The following is a 19,861-nucleotide window of genomic DNA, read 5'->3' as shown; positions in this document are numbered from 1 at the left end:
TAGTCACTATCAAAGTGTAAAATGTTTCAGCTTTGTCTGTTTTCTGTTTTTATGTAGTGCCATGGTGTAAAGATCATAGCTCTACTGTTGTCTTTGCTAACACATTATTTTTGTGCCTGCAAAAATTCAAGATTTCTCGTGTTAGTCCTTTGTAATCTGCCCATTTTGTGCCTGAATATATTTTGTAAATTATGCAATATTGTGTAATATAAGAATTTCACCTAAAACATTAAAAGGAAAGGAGAAGCATTCAATATTTTTTAATATATTGTACTACAAGTTTATCAATACTTTTAGTGTGAATTAGCTTTTGGGTTTTCAGGCCCTTCATTTCTTAGCACTTCTTTGTCTATCTGTCAGTCAGCACATGTACCACCAGGTGTGCAGAGGACAGAATACTGTATCTGCTCTGCTTTTTGTTGTCACTTTTATATGTATAGTTATGGCAGCAAGGAAAAATCAAAACAGTGATTATAATAGATATACTTTAATTCCATAATCAAAATCTGCAAAGTCAATGGTCTAATACATGACATTCAAACTGAAATTAAACTTTGTTTTCCTAATTGGTGGTATATTTATTTTTTATTTTTTTTGTTTAATTTTATTTATTGTGTTTTTGTCAGATGTTCAGAAGAGACATGGAAGTAAAAATTGTACTGAGTACACGTGACCATAAACCTTGACCATAATATAGCATTTAATGAATGTGTGGCTTTGATTTTTCAGAATACTTAAAACTTAAATCCCCCATGCTGAGTGAATGTGGATTTCTTCTCTGTAATCATAATACATAATGTTTTCTTTTTTTTTCCTGTCTTTCTCCAGAAACGATTTATGATAATAGGAGTGGATGTTCATCACGACACAACCAAAGCAAATCGATCAGTTTTAGGATTTGTTGCAAGTCTCAATAGGTATACTTGTATTTGTATAATATCAGTTTTTTTAATTTAACTTAGTTATTTTACAATATTCAACACTGTCTGTTTTTACTTATTCTACTTTTTATGTTATTTTATTTGTTGTTCTTTGAACAGCTCTCTGACTAAATGGTATTCACGGGTGGGTTTTCAGATGCCAAATGAAGAGCTTATTGATGGGTTTAGAGTCTTACTTTTGGCATCTCTTCAGACATATCATAAGGTAAAATCTGCTTATTGGTTTTGCCATGCTGTGGTTCTTTAGCTTATTTCACTCATGTATATATGGTTGTAATTCATTAGCTATTTATTCACATAAATGTGAAATTATCACCAGTCATACTGTTTAGAATTTTCCAACTTTAGGTTGCACTACAGCTTACTTGCTTTACTGTCATGTGAAACTTTAACAAGCTACTGTTTATGTCTGCACCAGTTTTACTTTACAAAATGCAGATAATTCCTGTGGAGACTGCCATATTAGGGTGTTACAAATACAAATACCCAGAAATGTTTTTTTTTTTTCTTTAAACTTGACATTTACGTACAAAATTCTTAGACTGTAACATTTGACCAGTTTGGTTACATTGTTCCTGTATGTAGACCCATAATAATATATAATTGCCTTTTGTAACTTTTTCTTTTGAAATAGAGGAGTTATTTTGCTGTCTTTTGGTTCAAAATTATTCTGCATTAAATGAGTTTCGTATCAACTGTGCTTATTATTGCTTAGCCACACTTATCCTCTTAAAATTTAATTTCTGATATTTAGATTTTTTTCCCATCTGAGTCAAAATTTGCCTTTTTTGAATTAGCTGAGAAAACTTGGAATCAGACATGGAATCATGGTAAGGCAAAAAAAGGGTATGACGAGCAGCAACCCATGCCTTTTTAAATCTTCACAGAAGGCCTAAAAGAAAAGTTATTGATTTATTGTTAACTTAATTTTTAATGTGATATCTAAAATATTATTAGTGATGGGAGAGCAATTTACAAAAAGTTGAATTTGCAGGAAAAGTGATTTGTTAAAAGAAGAAAGCCATGTAGGTCCTGTCACGTGTTCTCAACATTTTCCCCAATCCCCATCCTATTATCCCAGTTTTGTTTTTTTTTTTGATAAACTGTTCCCTGAGGATGCCTCAGTCAGCTGTTGTCTTTCTCAGTATATTTTGCCTGTGTTCCCTGTATTGTTGCACAGCTGAGAAGATGTATAAGTCAGTTGTCACTTGTTGGGCTTAAACAGGGCTATGGCAGGCAATACTAGGAAAAATCGGTAGTGGTCTCTCCTAGACTTTTCTCGTATACTCAAATATGGGGATGGTTCTTTGAGGAGTAAACCACAAGACAAAGATTATATTTTTATATAATGTACATTGAAGAACCACCACCAACAAATCAAATCCTATTAATAATATATCGAACAATTATTGTAAAAGTAAACTTGGAATAAATCGAACACTGCAGCTGCATGAATAAAAGGTAAAGTACCACTTGCGGTTAGTAGAAATAGCCCAAAAGTTGATAGAAATCTATATTTTGTACCTAATACTTGTATGCAAAATTTGGTTGACCTAAGTGAAAGTGTACTCGGGTTATCATGTTCACACATACAGAGAGTCATAGACACAATTCCAAAAATGGTATTTTTGGACTTGGGGAGGTCTAAAATGCCGAGATTCATCAAAATCTCAATGTAATTTTTGAAGGATTCCAATATTTTCCCTATACTTGGTATACGAGAAAGTCAAAAGGGGCGGCGGTGCAAGTGCTGCTATCAGCAAGCAACATGCCAAAGGACCGTCTAATAATAATACATTTTATTTATATAGCGCCTTTCCCATGCTCAAGGCACTTACAGAATATATAAAGAATGGCAGGGTATACAGTATATAGCATTGTACAAACCAAATAAATAGAGAAGATTACGACAGTGAATTCTGAAAAGAAAAAAAAAGCCTAACAGACAACATAATTGATGGTCTAGCACACACACATACAGGTTACATGAGCATCTTGACAGAGAAGTAAACTGAGAGAAGGGTAATAAAAGTCAAGTAGAGCTAAAAGCCTTCCTGAACAGATGAGTTTTGAGTTGTTTTTTAAAAGAATTCATGGAGTCAGCTGATCTAATTAATTTCGGTAGGTCATTCCAGAGTCTGGGTGCTATACAGCTGAAGGCCTTGTCACCCATGGAGTGTAGATTAGTGTGGGGCACAACAAGATTGCCAGAATCAGAGGGCCTTAGTGGGCAGGCAGGCACATAGTGATGGAGAATGTCACTGATGTAATTTGGCGCGAGGTTATTTAAGGCTTTGTAGGTTATTAGTAAGATTTTATATTCAGTTCTGTAAGATACGGGGAGCCAGTGAAGACAGAGCAGGATGGGTGTGATGTACTCGCTGCTGCTGGTTCGAGTAAGGACTCTTCCAGCCAAGATTTGAATAAGCTGGAGCTGTGATATAAGATTAGAAGGTGCACCTGCCAGTAGGGAATTACAGTAATCGATGTGGGATGTGATAAAAACATGGACAAGTTTCTCAGCATTGGAGAAGGAGAGGAAGGAGCTAACACGGAATATGTTACAGAGATGAAAGTAAGAAAGTTTCTTAATGTGACTTATGTGGGCGGAATAAGAGAGGGAGGAATCAATAATGACACCAAGATTCTTTACAGTAGAGGCAGGTCTGATGAGATCACCGTCAAGATGGACTGGGAAGGAGCTCATTTTATTAAGTTGCATTTTAGTCCCAAATTTGCAGGAGTTCGGTTTTGTTGCAATGTAATTTTAAAGAGTTCTGCTCCATCCAGGTTTTAATTTCACTAAGGCAGGTTGTTAGCTGAGAAAGCTCTGATGAAGTTCCACTTTTAACATTGAAATAGAGTTGAGTATCATCTGCATAAAAATAACAACCCAGTCCATAGTTACGGATAATATGGCCAAGGGGAAGCATGTAAATACAGAAAAGCAGAGGACCGAGGACAGAGCCCTGAGGGACTCCTTGTGTGACTGGCGCTAAGCTGGATCTGCTGTTGCCAAGACTAACAAACTCTTGCCTATCAGTCAGATAGGACTTGAACCACTGGAGGGAAGTGCCAGAGATACCCAGCATATTCTCCTTTCTGGAAATGCTGCACTGAGGTCTAATAGAATTAATATGCTGGTTTGTCCAGAGTCTGCTGCCATAAGCAAATCATTGGTTACCCATAGCAGAGAAGTTTCACAGCTGTGCCGCTCCCTGAAACCAGACTGAAAGGGTTCCATCAAGTTATTAGAGGTTAAGCAATTGGTGAGTTGGGAAGCTACAACACGCTCGAGAACTTTTGACAGGAAAGGTAAGTGGGAAATAGGCCGGAAACTGTTAAGATTGTTAGCATCAAGACCAGACTTTTTTAACATTGGGGTTACAGAAGTAATTTTAAAAGTGATCGGCACAGAGCCAGTGTCAAGGGATGAGTTTATTATTGTTGTAACAGTCGGGAATATGGCATGAAGGCAGGATTTAAGTAGTGTGCTGGGGATGGGGTCCAGTACACAAGTAGTGGGCCTCATCTTACAAAGCAGGTTATTAACAAAAGCAGATGTGACTGGTGAGAACTTAGAGAAGGAGCTGGATGGAGTGGGAAAACAGGGAGAGATATAAACATGATGAATTTATGTTAGTTGAATTATTTAGATCTTTAATTTTGTTATGGAAAAAGTGGAGGAATTCCTCATAGACTTCAGTAGAAGAGGTACGTAGATGGGCCAGATGTGGGTTAGAGTAGTTTATTAATTACAGAGAACAAAACCCTTGGGTTATCGTGGCTATTTTCTATTATTCTGCCATAATGGGTGTTCTTGACAGAAGTTAGTGCTTCTCTGTAAGCTCTTTGGTGGTCAGAGAAAGCCTGGATGTGCACAGTGAGGCCAGTCTTAAGTGACATTCTCTCAAGGTGTCGGCCAGCTGCTTTAACAGATCGCAATTCTGAATTATACCAAGGAGCTGAACATTTAAAGGAAACCTCCTTATGTTTTAAAGGAGCTGTTTTATCTAATGCTGAATGAAGGGCTGAGTTATAGTGGTCAACAAGACTATCTAGTGTTGACGGAATAGGTGCAGACAGTAAAAGATCAGAAATGGATCCAGAAAGGATAGAGGGACAGATATTTTTAAGGTTTCTGTTAGATATTTGTTGTTTATAGGTAAGAGGAGGGAAAACAGTGAGACAGTGAAAAATACTGCGTTATGGTCAGAGAGTCCCAAATCAGTGCTGTAAATGTTGGCAACAGGTAGTCCAGAAGTACAGATCAGATCCAATATATATATATGACCGCCAGAGTGGGTTGGAAAATCAACATGTTGTGTCAAGTCAAAACAGTCCAGTAAGGATAGGAATTCATTTCTCAGTTTAGATGTGGGGATGTCAATATGGATGTTGAAATCGCCCAGAAGGATAATTCTCTGAGAGTAAGAGCTTAGGTGGATCAAAAGTTCAATCAGATCGGATAAGGAGGATGCATTGTATTTTGGAGGACGATAAAGAACAATGAGTGAGACAGGACCTGATTCCGTTATTAGTTTAAGAGTCAGGCACTGAAAAGACAATAGACAGTCAATTGGGATTCGTTTGATGTTTAAGTCTGCTCTGACAATTACTGCAAGCCCACCACCTTGCCTTGAGCTGCGAGGCTCTGTGTGGAAAGTGAAACCAGTTGGTGTCGCCTCCATGAGAGACGTAAATTCGTTTGTAAATTTTTCTAAGTAGAAATGGAAGTGCCAAGATGGAGAAGAAAAGTAAAGCATACAGTTAAATTTATTTATACCTACAAAAAGTTTCTGAAAGCTAGGTTTTGCAACAAATATTAATTATGTAACAAGAAACCACTGGAATCAAAGGCACATTACTATTTTCAGGTTAATACACTAGAAACTGAAGACAGTATTCACACAATAGAAGAACACTACACATTTCTGGGATTTGTGGTTTAATTTTTGCTCATTTTTTTTAATGATATAGTCTTTAAATTAGTCTTTAGAAATAGTTCCAAAAGAATTTAACTTAAACGTCTTCACAGTTAAACATTTAGAAAATATTTTAATGTGCTCTATGCGCATTTGGACTGAAGTAGTGATATGCAACCAGGGTTCAGACTACAGACCCATACACCTGAGAAACAGCAGACCACTAAGCACTTTCCAAATATCAGGTTAATTATTAACCGGCATATTTTGTAATTTTTATTTTATAGGTCACTATGATAATGTTGTCCTTCTGTATTGTGATTCATGAGAATCCCTTTTTGATGGAATAGGTAATTGTGTATCGTGATTCTAAATTTTAATACTTCACTCTTTTGTATGTGGAATAGGAAAATCACTTTCTTCCTGACAAGATAATTATATATCGTGATGGAGTATCTGATGGCCAACTAAATGCAGTACAGCAATATGAAATACCACAGCTATTGAAATGCTTCAAAACCTTTCCCCAGTACGAACCAATGCTCGTTTTCATAGTTGTCCAAAAGAGAATAAACACAACTCTGTATTCTATGGAAGGAGAGAAGTTTGGCGTCCCCCCTCCTGGAACTGTCCTTGACCATACGATTACTTCAAGTGACTGGTATGTTTTTGTATTGATTTTGCTTTGATCAGGTTATGGTGTGTGTATGTATATATCCATGTTTTCCCCCCAACAAAAGTAAGTATCAAAAATTAATATTATTTATCAATACTTTTAGTGTGAAATTGCTTTTTGGCTTAAGAATAAATGCACATCCTTCTTTCTGTATCTTCGCAGGTTAAAGTGAATCAGACTATACATTTTTGAGAGAACAGAAAGCCTAAGTAGTCTCTTAATGCTTTATGAAGGGCATGGTTTATTAATTACATGCACATGTCAACAGCTTTTAAAACATGCATATATAGCATAGTGCATTTTAATATTCAACATTCACAGTCGTAGACTAATGACACAACCCTGCTGAGTACTAAGGTAAAATTGCAGACAAGTTATTGAACTTTAAAATGCAAAATAATCCATGCCGCAACAAAGCTGACATGGTTTAGCTACTGACCTCTTGTAAGTAGTTTGTGTAGTTAGCCCTGGAGTCAGTAATTGTATTATAATTAGGTGAAATGATTTAACTTGAGTGTTTAGATATTGATTTGGGATGAAGAGGCTATTCATTTATAAATTGATGATAGAGAAATTTATTGGGGGTTTAGAAGGGGACAGAAGAAAATAAAGATTTATAATTCTTTTTGCAAGCTAATTAATCCATCACAGGGTTGTACTAGGAGGGACCTGGGGCTTTTCCAGTAGCATTAGTCACAAAGTATAAACCCTTCCTGGTTTCCATTACAGGGCACAATTCTAGTCTGTCTGAGGTAACTTGCCTAAACTACAAGAATTCACTTGTATATTCACCATCTTATGTTATATACACATATTTGGGATGTTTTTGAATTGTATTGAATTTATTAAAATCAAATAACACTCCATACTAAACTTGAGTTTTACAAAAAGAAAAAGGTTCAAAACAAAACAATCTCCACCCTGAGAAAGAGAACTAGGCCAGCAGTCTAAAACTTTATGCTAGTAAAGACAAATGAACAGATAAAATAATAAATGAATAAAGATAAATGGAGTAAAAGAGGGGAGAGAACCTGCTTCCTCAATTTAAATGTTTATTCTAAAATGTTATGATTAGATCCTGCCAGGTTTTGAAAAAGTTTTGTACAGATCCTCTAAGTGCAAATTTGATTTTTTTCCAGTTTTAAATAGTATATAACATCAGTTACCTACTGACTTAGAAGAGGTGAGTTAGGATTCTTCCAGTTGAGCAAGACAAGTCTATGTGCCAATAGTGAAGTAAAGGCGATCAGTTTGTTTGTCCTTCTCCACTTTAAGCCAATCTGGGAGTCCACCAAACACAGCTGTTAACACTAGAATTACCAGAGCCTACAAAAAAACTCGTAGATCCGGCCCACCTTAATTCGCTTTTTAAAACCATGCTCACCTCTCCGCCAGCGTCTTTTGTCATCTAAATGTACTGATAAAGACATGCTGCAAGCAGCCGGCTAATCCATCCCCCCACCGACTTAGAACGTGCACGAACTTCTCTCAGCTCATGCCTTGATTGATTATCTGGGAGTGAAGTGGGATTTTAGAGTGGAAATAATATTGTTATTTGGAACACACGCATTTCATGTGTGTTGCATTTCTACAGTAATCTGTGTAAACACATTTTTAAAACAGAAACGTTTATTATATTCTAGTAGCAAATGACAAAATGTTAGCATAAACTATATAATGTATGAAGCCTGAAGTCCAAATATCAAAGAAACACTTTCACAAAAGGTACAGAAAAAAAGCCGCTGCCAAAAAAAAGCCGCCTTGGTGTGCGACATTGACACTCATTTACTACAGCTGCCGCCATGGCGCAATAGTATCAGTTGTTGACTAAGAATCAGAAGGTTACCAGTTCGACCCTGCATGATTTCATTTTGAGAAGTGTTCTTATTTTTTACTATTTTAGAATAAAAAGATACATTTGATTTCAGTCTGTAACAGCCGGTGTAATTTATGATATTTGTAAAGGTTAGCTTTGTTTATTTTTTTTAACTCTTTTAGGGCGGATGTCGACAGGAGGGGTTGAAGGCGAATGTCGACAAAAGTCGACATCCAGGGATAGGGGGCGACAATCAGCTGTTAATGGCGACAAATCTCACTGTCACGTCACAGGCATTCCCTCTGTGCTTGGAGGAATGCTAGACTCATTGACTCGGCAAATAAACATTGCGTGTGCGTGAGTTGCGAAATGTAAACAAAGGCAAGATGGCACCGACATGTGAAAAGGCAGCGAAGCAAGTGCAGAAAACACTCGGCAGACGATGTTTTGCGCATTATCGCGGAGTCGGACTCTTGATTTTTCAGAATCGGACTTTATTGCCAGTGATCAGGAGATCGAGCAAGAGAGTTAGAAGCAGGCATCAGCTGATCAGACACCAGCCGATGCCGCGCCAGCAGATCTGCTGCCAGTTGAGTGCCTTCGCGCAGCCGATGCATCTATGGCAAGGTTCGCATGGGATAAATACACAGACATTGATCCGTTGAGAGCCGATCTGGCTACCGGAGTTTACAAGACGGCATGGCTTGCTGTTGGACACGACAGATCACCAGCTGCTGTACTTCAGGCTGGTCTCTCCTGATGCTGCTTTTCAGCTACTGTCAGACGAGACAAACAGGTAGGCAGAGATTTTTTTTGAATCGCGGGCTGCGTTTGCATCGCATTCTCGTTTTTCAAAGTGGAAACCCACAACGAAAGACGAGATGAAGCGCGCTGTGGCATTACAAATAGAGATGGGACAGAACTGGTGATATAACTTCAGGGAGCATTGGTCCAAACGTGTTTTGTCCCCTGGTGGCTTAGGTACGTGCTGCTGCAAAGTTTTATTCACTTCTGTAATAAACAGCAGCAAATCCCATGGGGTAAGCCAGGCTGTAATGCCATACATAAAGTTCATAAAGTTTCAGAAGATGAAAAGAGGTGACAATACGGTTTTCATGCAGGCAGAAAACTTGGTGGCAGTGGCATGGCACGATGGCAAATGGGTGACTTGTCTCTCTACAGTACACACTAACAATATATGTTAGAAAGTGCAGCAACAGACAATTGAAAAATAGGCACCAAAGCAACACATATTGTAAGGAGTGCAATGTGGCAATGACTGAAATTGGCTGCTTTGAGCGAGATCAGACTATGCTGTGTAAAATGTATGTGATATGTATGTGAAATCATAGAGTATGCAGGCTCATACAACATGCAAGACAGTAACATTTGTCAAAAGTAAATATTTTTTGTTGATTTGATATGTTAAACAATTGCTTTGTGTTCTTTTTTAAAAAATGTTAGTTTTTGGAAAAATATTCAGCCCTGGGAGAAAAGAAACAAAAAAAAAAATTAGCCCTAAAAGAGTTAATTCACTTTTCATTGTCTCAATCGCGTTCAGGATCCTTCCCTACCACCCCCCATCTGACACTGCTGTTTTCACATAAAGACACACTATAGCTCTGCAGTGTATCACGATACATACGATCACGTGGTTTTTTTTTCCCACAATCTTGCCAGTCTCCACATGTTGCTGTATGCTGTTTCTTTTGTACTCCAGGACATGCAGAGGAAAGCATAGTAAAAAGCAGTAACTTCAGCGCTATATGCAATCATCAGACACTCCCCATCTGATGCTGTTTTCACATAAAGACGCGCTATAGCTCTGCAGTGTACTTGTGACTGCATTGTCGTACCAATGCTGCGAACTGAAGTGTCTGCATGCACTTTTCGTGGCATTACACGTGTATTTTTTGAGCATGCCCATGTCTCTCAAACACAGGAACATATGTTGATGTAAAAGTATAACAAAACAAGTGCACTTTTATTCACGACTATAACCGAAGAAAAAAGAAAGCAAGTTACAGTAGGCGGTTGATATGACAGCTTGCGTGATGCAATGCTAAGAACTGCTGATTTCCATTCCGTGCTATATAACTGTTAACATTTGAATCTGATGATTGCATATAGCACTGTATTATTCAGTGTGCGCAAGAACATGCAGGTGGCCAGTTGCTGCGTGCTACAACGCACATTTTAAAAAAAGAAAGAGACAAATATATGTGACGTTTTGAAGAAATCATTTTATGCCGCGAATAGTACCAATCAGAAAACATCGTCGAAGTAATGCAATATTATTTGAAAACGAACAGCGTCAGATCAGGTGTGAAGTTATACTAGCGCTGTTTGAGTCAGATCAGAAGCTGAATAAGCTGAACAAGCTCCTGTTCTGACTCTAAGTAAAAAGCATGAATTAATCAACAAATAACCGCGATCGACATTTTAAACTTAATGATTTACAGTACATACCAATTTATAAATTTTATGTCCGTTTGAGGAAAAAAAAAAAAAAACACTTTCTCCAAAGCTGGGAATTGAACTCGGGTCTCTGTAGCACATTAGGGCTGCTGTGCTCCAAGACAGCAAACCTCAACGTTAAGCCACGGAAGGTGTCGTATCATCCTTGAACCTTTTATGAAAGTGTTTATTTGATGTTTGGACTTCAGGCTTCATGTATTCTATAGTTTATGCCTACATTTTGTAACATTTATTACTAAAATATGAAAAACTTTCTGTTTTAACAATGTGTTTACACAGATTACTGTAGAAACGGAACACACATGAAATGCGTGTGTTCCAAATAACAATCTATTATTTCCACTGTAAAACTCCAGGAGTTCAGTCACTCCCAGATAATCAAACAAGGCATGAGCTGGGAAAACTTAGTGAACGTTCTGCGATGGTGGGGGATGGAATAGCCGACTACTTGCTGCTCATCTTAATCGGCACATTTAGAAGACAAAAGAGAGGTGAGAACAGTTTTAAGGTGGGCCGGATCTACGAGTGTTTTCATAGACTCTGGTAATTCTAGTGTTAATGGATTAGGAGGGATTCTGACACCAAGGCTGTCTGAAAGGCATTTAAAGATTTTGGTCCAAAATAATGTTAATTTGGTGCAGGCCCAAAACATGTAACCTAGTGAGGCTGGAGCTTGATTGCAGCGTTCACAGGTTGGATCTTGCCCAGGAAATATTTTGGACAATTTTAAACCAGAGAGAAGCGCTTGATATATAATTTTAAGTTGAATAATTCTATGCTTTGCGCATGTGGAGCTCGAGTGATTTCTGTGCGTTGCTACTTTACGTATTTGGGATGTTAAGGGAAAACCAGAGTACCCAGGGAGAATTTGCCAGCCTTAGATAGGAAGTATGCCCTTGCTGGAATCTGAACCCAATACTGTGGAGGCATGAGACAGCAGCAGTAACCACTGTGCCATTGTCTATTAAGCAGTTCAAGTAGAACATTGTTGATACCATTAGCTTTGAAAGCCTGGCACTATTGGAGTCAAAAATAAAGGGAGGAAGCAGGTACACTAAATTGAAACATGCTGTATGTAGATGTGTGATGTGAGTAAATTTGTTGATTAAATAGGTTGTGCAGTAGCTGGCTTAGAGTGGAGATTTGCAAAGCTACTTGTAGCTGCTAATGCGGGAAGATAAAGTTATCAAAGAGGAGGTGATCCTCATTTTGTTTAAAGTGAAATCTCAAATCTGAATAATCATTCATATTACATGGTGGGATTTACAAATACATTTTATAGTAAAAGTCCGGGATCACCTGAGAAAGTAGAAAGGGTGAAGGAATTTTCTAACCAATTCCTGAACAGGATCACAGGGGGTTTTGGACCCACCCAAGCTAGCACGGGACACAAGGCAAGACACTAGAGCCAATTTGGTGTTGCTAATTCACCTAACCTTCATGTCTATGGACTGTGGGAGGAAACCCATGCATACGCAGGGAGAACATGTAGACTCCACCCAGGGAGGACCTGGGACCTGAACATTGGTCTCCATAGGGCTCGGGTATACTTCACGCTCAGAATGCGTATGCGCCTGCATCATGGCTGCCATGCGTTCTCAGCGTTCATTTGACGTGTCCTCTGAGCAGGTCTTCAGAAATTAACGCGATGCGTGCGTGAGTTGCAGTACCAGCAAAAAGTCATGGGGCGCAGTGTGATAAAAGTCGGAACGTGACGTCAGAGTCTCTGTTTACTATCTACATGTGACAGAAAGCCTCTATGCAGATCCTACAGGATTGATGTGCGCGCTTCGATGTGGTGAAGCAAAATGCCAACATACAGATGCATTCGTGGTGCTTTAAACACACACACCAAGCACACACATTAATATCTGTATATCACGTCATCTCACTTGGGCACACATCTTTATTTGACTATAATATACATGTACATGTGCTTTTTCTATTCAAATGTCGCATATTCCCGATCGTAATGACACGATACATTTTAAAAGTCTCGCATATCATCTTTTGTGCCGTCTTTTTTTTTTTTTTTTTTTTTTTTTTTTGCAACTTCACAACAGCAACATAATGTACAGTGCTGTATTTGAGCCACGGAGAAAAAAAAATGAAGGACATGGTGAAAATGTGTATTTTGTGATTAAAGTGGAAATTTCGGCTTTAATCTTGAAATGTCCACTTTAACCTCGTAGTTTTATCATTAAAGCACACCATCGTAAACGTCATCCCAGTTTTTAATCACTACGGCAAGCAGCAATAGATTACCACACAGAACACATTAAATGTATGATATTCCAAAACTGTGCACATTTAGAATCTTTAGATTTAGATAAATCATTAATTTTGTTTAAATAATGAATACTGTTAATAATTACACAAATGGGGTGACACGGTGGCGGAGCATTAGCACTGCTGTCTCGCAGGGAGTCATGTTTCTGGTATTCCCTGCTTGGATTCCACACTGTGCTCGAGTTTCCTTACAAACCTATGCAGATTTGTGGATTTGGTGCCGCTAAAATGACGCTAGTGTATGTGTGTGCTTGTATTCACCTTGCAATGAGCTGAGGCCTCGTCCAGGGATTGTTTATCATTTGTGCCCAATGCTTGCTGGAATGGACACATCCCTGGATCGATGGATTTAATCATTAAACTTTCTTTTCAGAGATATTGCGGTAAGGTGTCATCGGAATTTAATGGGTGTTCTAGGCAATTCATAACACAGAGAAGCCAAACATGTTCTCAGGTGATAATATCTCGCACTGCCACCTGGTGGATTCCTCCAGATTTACGTAAAGTACGCGCGCAAGTATAAACAATGCAACGCTTGCGTAGTAGGAGCGTCCACTACAGCATGCGTTGCGTTGCGTGAAGTATAAACCTGGCCTTACTGTGAGGCAACAGTGCTTACCACTGCATCAATGTGCTGCCCTGATTTGAATGAGTGCAAAATTAATTTCCATTGATAGACTTGGAAGTCTAAAGGGCAAATATGCATTCAAAGCCTCTTGTTTTTTAGTTATGTTTCAAAATTAGAAATTGCTTTTCTGTTCTGTAAAACAAAGGTGTAGGAAAGGGATTCAGTGAACTAGTAAAATTGTGGTGCAGATTTGAAACCTGCTGGGTTTAAACTGAAATGATAACTTTTTTAGTGGGGTAGTGTTAAATCTTGTTAAATTAGGAAATACATTATGGCAAAGATGCTGCTTCCCTAAAACTAGGAAATGTCACTTGTTTGTTTAGATTAGATACAGCAAAGTGTGATCTCCTACTAGGAAATTGGTTAGACCAGGTCACAAATATCCATTTATAACATGGCTGCAAATAACTCTTTCAATTTATCAGATATGAGATCTTGAATAATGCTGTTCTGTATATATTTTTGTTCTTACTATTGTCTGTTGTGTCCCCTTACCACAGTGTTGTCTGTTTGTTTGTTAATTTGGCATGGTCTTAGTACAGATGTAATTAACAGTTGTGTAACATGTTGTGCTGGGCCGTATGACCGAAATTCTATATCATGGTATTTTTCAAAATTATACCGGTTTGACGGTATTTTTTTCCCCATGCATGAGTGGATATTAACCACATTTTCCATTACAATTACTGGTTAAGAATAACCTATTCCACTGTCATGAGAATTGTACAAAAAACATTTTAATGTGCACAAAAGTATTAATACAGGTTTGCATGGTCCCATAAAGTGATAGTTTTCAAGGGGGTGGCACTAATGAAGAGAAGGAATCACAATGCATGACAGATGCAGTCAAAATATAGAGCCTTTTTATTGAACAAAGTTTGCAAACAACTTCAACTAAAATTTTGACACCATATTTTTAACCATCCAAAGAGGCATTTAGACTTGGTAAAATATCCAGAGGTGCTTGTCAAAAGTTGTATTGCACTGAACATGACTTAGAAAAGGAATAGTAAATATTTTTTGTAAACCAACTACACTATGTTAATGTTAACAATCTCTGTCCACTGACACGTTAAAGTGACATTTTAAACAACTTTACCATCATTAAACTGCATAATATTTAAACTAATAAATAATAACATTACAATAAATAATAATAATACAGTAATCCCTCCTCCATCGCGGGGGTTGCGTTCCAGAGCCACCCGCGAAATAAGAAAATCCGCGAAGTAGAAACCATATGTTTATATGGTTACTTTTATATATTTTAAGCCCTTATAAACTCTCCCACACTATTATAAACATTTCACGCACAATTATACAGCATAAACCCTTTGTATTCTCTTAGATATTAGGTAAGATTCGTTAAAATTATGTATGTAAACACAGTTTATATACAGTAAAACCTAAATATTATTTTAAAGATATCGAGCGTCTTCGATATCACATATGTTACAGCCATTACGACAGACAGGCCACCAGCAATAAATACGTACAATGCAAGAAAAAATGTATACAGTAAAATGTGTGTACAGTGACACTAAACTATGTACATGTAATAAGTACTGTACGTAGATAATTAATTATGGTTACTCACCAACAATGACACGACGACTTGTCCGATAACGATGAGTTTAATTTTACTGCACAACAAAGGATAGCGTTACAGCTCTTCTAAAGGAGCCTCTTCAGGCAACGGTGTAGCACTGCCGTTGTTCTTCTTCCAGCACTCTTCAATCCAAATCCCTAAAGCAGATTCCATCCAGACTACTGCCTTATCACATCCACTTGCAACTCGTTTTGCTCCCTGGTTAAAGGACACTGCGGCCGTAGATCTTATATGCTTTTCCTCCTTTTTAAATAAAAAGAATCGTGGACTCATTGATGCTGTAATGGTGTCCTGCAGCGGTGTAGCTGTTTCCTTCCTTCAACATATCCAAAACTTTAACCTTTTCTGCAGTCATTTGCATCTTCTATTGGCGCTTGGACACGGCTCCTGCAGCAGTAGCAGTAACGTGCGTTAATGCTGAATGAGTGAGATTAGACTTCCTGGTTAATGCAGCACTCCGTCACTGAGCCAATCAGCAGCATACAGGAACTTAACCGAAGGTTCTGATTGGGTAGCTTCTCAGCCATCCGCCTATAGCGTCCCTTGTTTGAATTCAAATGGGCAAATCAACTGAGGAAGCACACGTACTGTAGACTGCAGACATCCGCTAAGCAGTGAAAAATCCGCGATATATATTCACATATGCTTACATTTAAAATCCGCGATGGAATGAAGCTGCGAAAGACGAAGCGCGATATAGCGAGGGATCACTGTAGTAATAATACTATTACTTCCAAGACTTCAAAGCCCAAGTGCATTACACAGTATTCACCAAATTAAAATAAAACAAGTGCAACTTGGTGATGACATCTTTACCAACTGAACCATCATTAAGGCAAACTGCATTAATATGGTTCTTGCTTCAAGCTAAGCTATATACATAAATAATTAAACGGCAACTTGCATTTATAATGCTATTTTTGGTATAGCCCTACGGAAGTGTATTAGGGCCAAGGTGAAGAAAAAAAAAATACGGACACAGTGAAGAAAAAAAAAAACCTACATGTCGAGATTAAAGTCAACATTTCCACTTTATTCTCAGTTTATTTTGTCATTAAAGTAGAATGTTGTCAACTAAACTTCATCCTAAAATCAATGTTTAATTTACTAGAATTTCTCAAATCCCGTCATAAGTTAATGTGGCACAGGCAAGTCAAACTCCCTACCATTGGTGGGCCGTTTCAACTGCCATACGTACGTTAGCAGGCTGCACTGTAACAAATACTATTATACTATTATACAAAGTTACTGTAGCTTTCTTTCCAATACTGAAAACTTTAAAAAATGTAACACTTAAAGTTTAAAGAAAAGCAATTTATTTCCATACAGTCTCCATACAACAGTGTAGAATTAGAGTCTTAGCCTCTTAGCTAGGTCCTTATTATATGATATTCCTTATATTGTATTCATTGCTCATATAGGAGCCTTACAGTGTGAGATTTATTTCTTTTGTCCCGACACTCAGCATCTCTTGTTAGTAACCAGCTCGTCAATGTCAGGCTTGAAACCTTGTGCAGCTGCAACTTTTATGAGGGATGAAAGGTGCTCAACGGTAAGTCTTAAGCGATGTGGGGTTTTGGTAACTTTCATTAACAAAAACAATTGCTCACAAAGGTAAGTGCTTCCGAACATTGACAGTACTCTCGATGCCAACTTACGGATCTGCACATAGCCTGGCACACCAACTTCGTTATATTTTGCCTTCAGAATAGAATCTGACTGCACTTCAGTCAATTCCATTTGGATATTCTCAGGCGCATTCTCAACGTTGTAAGAGAACAGCGCAATGCCCTCTTTGTGCGAACTGAAATCACGAAAATGCTCACTGAATTCATTGCTCAGTAATTCAAGTTGGAAAACAAATCCTTCAAAAATCAAATTTTACTTTACTAAGTTTACTTCAAAGTTTATATTGTAAAATAAGCCAATATGCAAAAAGCCACCTGACCTACAATAATTTTACAAACTCAAAATCACAAAAATGTTAATTAACAACTCACCAACTTCTCGCGTCCACTTCAGATCTTCAGCTGTAGTCTGCACTAACTGTTCGTTACAATACTAGCACAAAATTACATGAAACTAGAGCAAAAAAACATGAAAATATGCGGGCTATTACTACTCGTGATGGTCAGTTCTGCCCAGTGGCCAGTCTCAGCAGCCCAGTCAGTAGTGTAGCCTTAGCAGGGGCACGTTAAAGTGACTTTTTAAACAACTTTACCATCATTAAACTGCATAATATTTAAACTAATAAATAATAACATTACAATAAATAATAATACAGTAATCCCTGGGAATGCCATGGGAAAACGCGCTTTTGTCAGAAGGCAGAAGTAAGAAAAGTCAATAAGTAACACCGAAGATGCAGAATGATTCAATCACAAACGATAGTAATCATTTTGTACAAGTTCAGTGCTAACTAGGATCTGTCATGCGGGCCGCACCGATTTCTGTTGCGGGCCGAGTGTTTGACATGCCTGATGTAGCACATTACATGCTTTGTTTTAAGTGTTCCCTGACCCAGTTGTTAATCGCTATGCACTTCTTAAAGTGACTTCCTCTGCACTAAGAGGAGGTGCCAGCAGCGATCGCCGCACAGAATACATTTACTTCATGATATTCCTGCTCTCTGAAAATGTAGAATGCTAAGATAAATTTTCATGATGAAGTGCATTAAAGCAGGTATTAAACATGCACGGTATTGCTGCTCCCTCGCAGTAAGGGGTCCCCAGGTGTACATTCAGTGTAGAGAACTTTATGGCAGGTGTGACGAGGCTCCAAAAAACTGGATATATGAATGGGTATCGCACAGGTTTAACTTAAATATTGTGTAAATGTTGGGTTTGTGATCTGGTGGTCAGAGACACGAACACAGAATTAAGTGGATGTTCTTCTGATCAGGCTTTCTTTATTGCATGTGTGCTGTCTCTGTCTCTCTCTCTCTGACGTACCAAACCCCCAGTTCCTATCTTTCCTTTTTCTTTCTCCACATAACCAATCACCACACGAAAAACATCTTTGTGAAATTAAAACATAGTTATAAACTTAGACCACAAAGTGTTCAGAACTTTAAAATAATCTTCATTATAGATGTTTAATTATGCCATCCATTCAGGGTTGCGCCCATCCCAGCAAGCATTGTGTGCGAGGCAGGAGCAAATCCTGAATGTGGCGCCAGCACATCGCAGGGTGAATACGAGCAATGCATACACTAGCAGGGTCACTATAGTATAACAAAACCCCACATCCTGCATGAGTTTGAAAAAAACTGAAGCATGCTGAATAAACCCACCAGAAATAAATGCAAATTCAAGACAGGAAGCACCTGGGACCCCCTTGCGGTGACGCAGCAGTGCACCCTCCATGCCACCACATGATTAATTCATGCTTTAATGCATTTCATCATGAAAATGATATCAAGTATTTATCTTAGCATTCTAAATGTTCAGGGAGCAGGAATATCATGAAATTAATGTAATCTTAGTGCAAGAGGAAGTCAGTATAATGAGCACGTAATGATTAACATGGCTCGGGGAACACTTAACACAAAGCATTTAATGTGCTACATAACTTATGTCAGGGTTTGAGAAAATCTAGTACATTAAATACTCATTTTAGAATGAAGTTTAGTTTGTAATGTTCTACTTTTTAATGACAATTTACGAGAATAAAGTCAATATGTCGACTTTAACCTCGACATAAATGGCGAGAATAAAGTCAACATGTCATCACACTATTACACATTACCCAGTACCCAGATACATTACACAATATTGAAAAAAAAAATAAAACAAGTACAACTTCACACATATTCACACATTTGAACATAATGGTCCACATCCGAACTTTTAAAACCAAAGTATCTCCAGACAACAGACACGGCAAAAGTTCTTCTGTGTCATCATGTTCAACTTTGTCTGCTACAGCTTCAGTTTCAGAATGTACCTCCTGCAACTAACGTATGTACTCCGTTCCATTCATGTTTAGCAGTGCAGCAGTGAAAAAGGTCCCCCCTTAAACAGTTTCCCGCTGCGCCACGTTTCCGAACGTTGTTTAGGCTATTTTAACCAGTGTTGCGGTATAAGAAATATCCATATCATAACAAAAACAAAAAAAGGTTTTTGGTATGAACCAGTATACCGCCCAGCACTAGTAACAGGGCAATAGCTAAATATAAAATATTTAATTTGTTTCTTTTTTTTTCCTTTAGGGTTGATTTCTTCTTACTGTCTCATCATATTCGTCATGGATGTGGTTTTCCTACTCACTATATCACACTTTACAATACTGCCAACCTCACCCCAGACCATTTGCAAAGGTAAATTTTGCGTTTCACTTTCTCTTTTTCATCTCTTAATGTTTCTTTGGTGGAGTCATGGAATGGGGTGATGTAAATATCCTTTATTTCTTTTAGGTGTTAATCTTACCCAGTAGCTTCAACTGTTTCCCCACTAATAAGTTAAAAGATAGTAGGAGAATACATGTCTAAAGTTTAAGTG

The 19,861-nt window shown here is 37.9% G+C and overlaps 1 protein-coding gene across 1 annotated transcript in view; it reads left to right on the top strand.

Annotated features, from left to right (window-relative positions):
• The window catches only part of piwil2 (piwi-like RNA-mediated gene silencing 2), a 211,332-nt gene that overhangs the window by 185,236 nt on the left and 6,235 nt on the right, over positions 1-19,861 (top strand). The window contains exons 17-20 of the mRNA XM_051924076.1: positions 829-917; positions 1,041-1,146; positions 6,274-6,527; positions 19,573-19,680. Coding sequence (XP_051780036.1) covers positions 829-917; positions 1,041-1,146; positions 6,274-6,527; positions 19,573-19,680 — 557 coding nt within the window. The remainder of the gene's footprint in view (positions 1-828; positions 918-1,040; positions 1,147-6,273; positions 6,528-19,572; positions 19,681-19,861) is intronic.

This window comes from Erpetoichthys calabaricus, chromosome 1 (genome assembly GCF_900747795.2).
Source record: "Erpetoichthys calabaricus chromosome 1, fErpCal1.3, whole genome shotgun sequence".
In the NCBI taxonomy this organism is placed as follows: Eukaryota; Metazoa; Chordata; class Cladistia; order Polypteriformes; family Polypteridae; genus Erpetoichthys; species Erpetoichthys calabaricus.
Note: the sequence above shows the minus strand (reverse complement) of the source record. Positions and strands in the feature narration are given on the sequence as shown.